General features: G+C 38.2%; 1 protein-coding gene across 1 annotated transcript in view; it reads right to left on the bottom strand.

Moving 5' to 3' along the window:
* The window catches only part of CLNK (cytokine-dependent hematopoietic cell linker), a gene marked incomplete at its 5' end in the record, with an annotated part of 25,296 nt that overhangs the window by 15,808 nt on the left and 2,754 nt on the right, over nucleotides 1-6,734 (bottom strand). The window contains 2 exons of the mRNA XM_010142970.1: nucleotides 1,667-1,795; nucleotides 3,242-3,261. Coding sequence (XP_010141272.1) covers nucleotides 1,667-1,795; nucleotides 3,242-3,261 — 149 coding nt within the window. The remainder of the gene's footprint in view (nucleotides 1-1,666; nucleotides 1,796-3,241; nucleotides 3,262-6,734) is intronic.

Genomic DNA, 6,734 nt, shown 5'->3' with positions numbered 1-6,734 from the left:
CTCTGCCACTGCCCCCCCCCCCCTTTTTTTTTAATGAGGCTGTTTATAGAGTGTATAAATAATGACGTGTTTAATTTTATGTCTTCCAAATCTTGTTGGGAAATAGGACTTACACTCCTAAATCACATCTGGGGCTTGACTGCTTTGCTTACAGTCTAGCAGATAATGGCTGTAGCACCGTACTCCTCTACGCTGCAGCTCAGACCTGTGCTTTCTCCTTACAAAGCTGTGACTGGACTGAAGATGGGTGAGAAGTATTTTGAGTGAAGTGCTTGTGTAGGTAATCTGTGAAGTGCCTTCCCCAGATCATGTGTGGTCTTAGTCTGTGCCACTTAGTCTGTGATTATGAAACCTACTACAATAAAGAAAACAAAAATAAACTGTCAGAAATACTTTGGTATCTATAACTGCAATGAGAAGTAAAGTTTGGTAGTTATGATTTTTCTGTTGCCTGTTACTTCTGGAAAAAGAAATGACATGTATTTATATCTCAGATTTTGGCTTTATAGTAGGACGTTTCAAGTCCAAGTGCCTGCATACTGATGTCTGCTGGCAAACACAGCTTATAGGAGTTCTCCCAGAGCCTTCAGTGTATGTGCTGCCTTACTGAGGCGGGGATTTGGAACTTTGCAGCTATAGGCCAGGTCACACATCTGAATATGAAGCTACTTCATATTAATAAAATGTCTTACCAACCAACAGCTTTTGGAATCCAATCCATGAAAGAATTTAAGCATCATTCAGGAAAGAACAAAAAAACCCAGCCCGTACTTTGCAGCTCACTCCTTAATCTTCTGCTTGAAGTATATACTTATGTCATGGATTTGTAAAACTTTTTTTTCCCCATGGGATTTGTAGTGACCTTTGTAAAATGAAGCAAATTTGTATCCGGATGAACTGAAATTGAAACCATTTAAGGAAGAATTGACTGGATTGGCACAGCTCAGTGTTGCCCCAACTTCTGGCTGCGATAGGTCTTTGCTGAGAGGCATGGAAGCACTATACCCTGTGGCCCATGAATGCGTGTCATTCTTCTTCCCAGCATGTGTCCACCACAGTCCTCATTTATGAATATGCATTTTGGTCACACGACGAGAGCACGTACGCATCTAGTTACATGGCAGTGAGCAGCATACACACATTTATCTTACTAGATACGTGTGTTGGGTGAAAAAAGCAACTGGACTCCTAACCTGACATATGCATCAAGCTTGGCCATGGAGCTGGACACAAGCAGTTTGTGCAGGACTCGGTGCTCATCCATGCTGTCATGTCAGGATGCTGAATGGACACGGGTATTGTATGATGGAGGAGGGCAAGATGGAAAGGGCAAGAGGGGATGTAGTCTGGATTAATTGGTCTCATGGGCTGGATCAAGATTTCTGGCTACAGATTAGTAATTTCTTTTGCTGAATGTAAGCTCAAAGTGTTCATTAAAGTTCTGCCTGCTTTTTCTACTCCTTTACCATTATTTTGGCAGCTTTTTCTTTAAAAAATGTAGTGTCACATTACACATAATACCACTTCTCGCAATTATTCACAGCTGTCTAAAAAATAACTTTTTTTCTTCAGTACAAGCAGAGGTGCGATGGAGGTAAAGTCTCGTGGTTTGACTGGGGAGAGTGTTTTGGTTCTCAGGGAGTAAAGATGAGGAATGTACCCGTACCTTGTCACTTTTGCTGATATTGGAAAGGTGTGAGCTTGGCTGATTGTTTTCCTTGTGTGAAAGAACTGGCTGCTTATCTGCGGCTCTGGAGGAAGGGGCTGATACTCCTTTGGCAGTGTCTTCAGAGGCCTAGAGAAATGAAAGGAGAGTTTGAAGAACTGTTAGGGAATAAAGGAGGTGCAAGGACTGTACGGTTAAGTGGAAGCTCAAGAAGTAAACCACTGGAATTTTCCAAGAGCATTTCAATGTATTTGTGCTGAGCTTAGCTCAGGTCCAGAAGCTTCTTGGAGCCCTTCAATAGCAATAGTAATTTTGGATAATGTTCTACATTTGCAAGACATTACTGTACTGTAATACATGCCACTTAACACCGCTTTCATGCATTTTACCGCTGTGTGCCAAGTACAGCTCCTCCAGTGTTGATATTTCTCAGTGGATATGGCTGTGCATAAGGCCAGGCCAGGGAACACATGCAGTTCAGACACACGGGAAAAAATGCTCTTCATCCCAGAAAACTCCCTGCTAACATGTGCCCAGTGTTTTCTGGCAGATATGGGCACACTCTGCTTGTGCTCTGGGAGCAGCCAGTCAGAGCTCAGCTCCGACTGGAAGCTGTAGCACGGAGAGCTTGGGTGAATAAAACTGGAGGTGCATCCATGCTGCACTACAGACCTGCCCTTCAGTGGTGGGCTCCTGGGGAGGGAACATTGTGCATTTGCATGGTACTGACCAAATTGAGCCAGGTGAGAGAACTGAGAACCACTCTGGAGACCATAAAACAAATGGAAACAAACAGTAAAGCTTTGTAGAGTAATGGAATAAGAATGTTCTTATTTCTGTACTTTTACACTGTGGGATTTGTGAAGCTACACTGTCCTTTTATGGTCTTATTTCACATTTTAACTTAAGGCATAATCTGAAGATGTCTGTAATGCTAACTGTATTTTAAACTTCGTTATAGCTTTCACAGCAGTAGGTGTAGGCATGGAGAAATAAGCTTGTTAGTCCTGGATGACCTTTTTGGAAGGATGTCTTAATCAAAAGATCAAGAAGCGATTAATTTTTTGTTTGTGGGCATGTAATAGAGAAATATATTCGTGGAACAGAGGTTGATCCATATCCCAGTGTCGATATCTCATTTGATTTCCATGGACATTATTTAGATTTGTAGCAAAAAAAAAAATTGGCAGAAAGATTTAAGAGGCAATCAAGTCAATATTACTACGATGAACAGAGCCTAAGACACGCATCCAAATTGATGGAAGATTTCTTTTCCCCAACAATTTATATCTCGGCTGAACCATATTCAACATTTCTAGGCTTTTGACTTGGTCATGGGCTCAGCCAGGTTGATTTTGAAGATGCAGTCCTGAGCTCCTGCTATGAACACTTCCGGCTCATGCTTTGTTCTCCCTAATTTCATATCAGGACCTAAAAAGGGTCCAAACAGAATTAGTGAGTAAAAGCTCACTTCCAGTTGTCTCATTACTATGAGGGGTACACGTGGATGTGAGCATTTATTATTGAGTTCTCCAAGGACTGCAGGTCCTTAATCACTCTCTTAAATGATCTTACCGTGGGGGAGGCACAGGGTCCTGGAAAAGAGAGGAAACAAAAATCTGTGTAAGCTTTTTACCTTGTTTAACTGAGAGAAACGTAAAGAGTTTAGGTATGCTTGTGTCAACAGTCAAAAGGTTTTTGTACTCTACAGCGCATAACATCATACTCTAATATGCCATTTTGAAATCACTGAGGGGTGAAAGAGATGTACATAAACCATGAATGCAAGTGAGATAATGTAGGACTGGAGATAAGAGTTCTCTCATCCTGTAGTTAGTGTTAGCAAAATTGCAGCCTGCTTTTGAAAATATATTAAATGGCAAAATGACCTGTAAAAATTTTAATTGATGAGAGATTCTGCTTACCTGGTGTCCATGTATTTTCATTCTTTCCCCTAAAAATAATTATTAATAATTGTTAATAGAGGCTACCCATATAATTCACAAATAAAGTTATAGCTTTATTCTGGTATTATTTTTGGCAGTACAGCCCCATCCCTCCCACCCCAGCTCCACCTCCAGAACTCTTTTCTCCAAGGTCATGTTGCTGTCCCCACAGCACTCATCCTACCTATCACATCTGTATCTCCATAGCTTTTCCTGCTACTGAATGGGAGACATTAATTTGTGTGAATCCAGAACAAGCTGGAAGCTTTGGCGGTTCAGTAGGAGATTGTTATGTGTGGGAATGGGGACAAGTCACGGCCTAGAGCTGAGACAAAAGTCACTGAAGTGTGTATCTTCTCTGGTAGCTGTTCTGCAAGTGAGGTCAATGGGCTCTGAGTGAGGCTTATTGGAAGTTGAGTGGATTTTGTTTGATCTGTACTTTATTTAACCTTTCTTACAGATGGATTCACAGATGGATTCAGCTGCAACTTATTATCAACCATTTGTGCCTCTCTTCATATAAAACGTAAGGCTAAATGTACTGTCCTGGTTTTGGCTGGGATAGAGTTATTTTTCCTTCTTAGTAGCTAGAATAGTGTATAGATTCAGTATGGGAACTGGTATGAGAAGAATGTTGAAAATATATTGTTGCTAGGAAATCAAGGCATATTCATGTTTTGCTAGTGTGCAGGTGCACAAGAAGCTGGGAGGGAGCATAGCCAGGACAGCTGACGTGAACTAGCCAAAGGGATATTCCCTACCACAGGACATCATGCTCAGTATATAAACTGGGAGGAGTCATCTGGGAGGGGCTGTTTGTTGCTGGGGCATCAGTCAGTGGGTGGTGAGCAACTGCACTGTGCATCACTTGTCTTTCTTGGGTTTTATTTTTCACTATTTTTGTTATATTCCTTTTAATTAAAATTATTACATTTTAAAATTATTTTTATTACTTTATTTTCATTATTAAACTTCTTATCTTGACAAACAAGTTTAACTTTTTTTTTCCCCTCCCCATCCCACTGGGAGGGGGTGGAGTGAGCGAGCAGCTATGTGATGCTTGGTTGCTGGCTGGGCTTAAACCACAACAAGTGTGCTTAGATAATTATGACAATCATAGAAGTGCCGAGAATCTTCCTGTGCTGTAGCCAACAAATCTTTATAATATCAGTCAGAAACATTCATTTCATAAGAGACAGAACTAAGAATCAGTAAAATTAAAGCAGGAAAAACAAAGAATTTTGGGTTTTTTTTCAGCGTAAATTATAAAATACATAAAAAATTGTGTGATACTTAATGAAACAGAGTGAACTTTGGTTTTACCTCTAGCTTTCAGAATGAAACATTTGACAGTGATATTTGTTCAAGTATTGTAAATTTAAATACAGTTCAGAGTATTTATATGCTTACCAAGTTGTTTGAGATGCATTTTCTGTTTGTTTTGATTTTCTTATAGAAATTCATAAAAATCTTGAAAAGCAATGAAAGTAAATCTATCCTTTTTGTTTTCAAATTTATCAAAATATGACTGATTACTTAAATGGATATAGGACATCTTACTAATAGAAAAACCTATCTTACTCTATTTGCATTAGATTTTGATTTTGAAAATATTTTCGTAAGTTTTACATATGAAATCCAAACCAGTGTAAAAATAGATGCAATATATCTTAAGTTCCCCTGCGAGTAAACTATAACAAATTGCTCTGAATAAAATAATTGTACCTTAAATGTTTAATAATTATAGAAAATAACCGATGACAAAAGTTCTTCAGTTCTGTTCATGCCATCTTGTGGCAAAGCCTCTTAATAGCACTGGGCAGGAGAATCAATGTGAAGATAACTTTGATAACAGTGTAATTACGTCTAAGAATAGTAGAGTTCTCTATAAGTAGTATTAGCCTAGCACGTCCTAAAAATATGTATAAGTTGCATTTTAAAACTGCCGAGTTTAATTTACCTGCCTGCACTGTGTTTATTTCATCTCAATGTCAGCACACATCTCACTGAGGCAGCCAAACATGATAATCCAACCTACTAAATCCTGGTGGAATTTGAAGCGTTATCTAAACTGGCAAATGCCAGTGGGATCTCACCTACTGATTTCTGCAGGTTTCCAAGCTGACTTCCTAGAATTTCTCTCAATCCAGCTTTTTACATACTACACCAGGTTCTGTTCACAAGAGTTAATCTAACCTTTCACATATAGGTTAGATTGCAAACTGTATAGTGCTTGCTCTCTCATAACCTGTACGAATTATTTGGCTCTATGTTTTGTTTTATAATATGAACTAAAAGGGAAATAAACAAATAATAAAAGAGAAACAAATAAAATAAATCCTATTTTGCATGGGTTTGTGTGTGTTGTTTAGTGGAAATCAGCCATTACTGCAAACATTAAAAAAGATCATTTTTTCCTCGTTGACAATTGCATTCTTTTTGAACATATTTAGTATTTGGTTCAAAGATTTGAAAATTATAGGAGAAAAAATACCGTTTCTTTTCAAGATATTTAATCCTTCAGTAGCTGACTTAATGAGATGATAGTGCCACATCTAAAGTATATCAAATATAAAAGATATATATATATAAAACTACTTTAAAAATAAACTTATAATTGAGTAAAACCATCAGTTAAAGGATTTAATAGTTGGACACCTCATGAGATTCTTGAAGAATAAGATAGCAGTCTGTCTCTGATCTCTTCACAAGAAACAAAAAAGAACAAACAAAAATTAAAGGTTCATTTATGACTCAAAATTGCATGATTTTGAAACAAATTTACAAGTAAAGGTAAAGCAGCAAAGAAAAAATAAATGCTAGGTGATATACCAAGTGATTATCTTATTCTTAGTAGGAGAACATTGTCAGACAGCTTTTGTAAATAGTCACCCTAGGATGTAAATCCTTAATCGGAATTGCTGAAGAAGTTGATATTACTATTTAAAAATAGTTATTAGGTTATGCTTTACAATATATTCATACAAAATGCTCCAGAAGGATAGGGAGCCAAAAAGCATGAGATCATGAAGTAAAGCATAGCAGGGTTCTTGCAGCCTTTTGGTGGAACAGTTCGGGAGACAGAGGCTTCCCCCTGCTCCCCACTTATGTCCTTATAATTG

The sequence above is a fragment of the Buceros rhinoceros genome, unplaced genomic scaffold, assembly GCF_000710305.1.
Source record: "Buceros rhinoceros silvestris isolate BGI_N320 unplaced genomic scaffold, ASM71030v1 scaffold17869, whole genome shotgun sequence".
NCBI classification, from domain to species: Eukaryota; Metazoa; Chordata; class Aves; order Bucerotiformes; family Bucerotidae; genus Buceros; species Buceros rhinoceros.
Note: the sequence above shows the minus strand (reverse complement) of the source record. Positions and strands in the feature narration are given on the sequence as shown.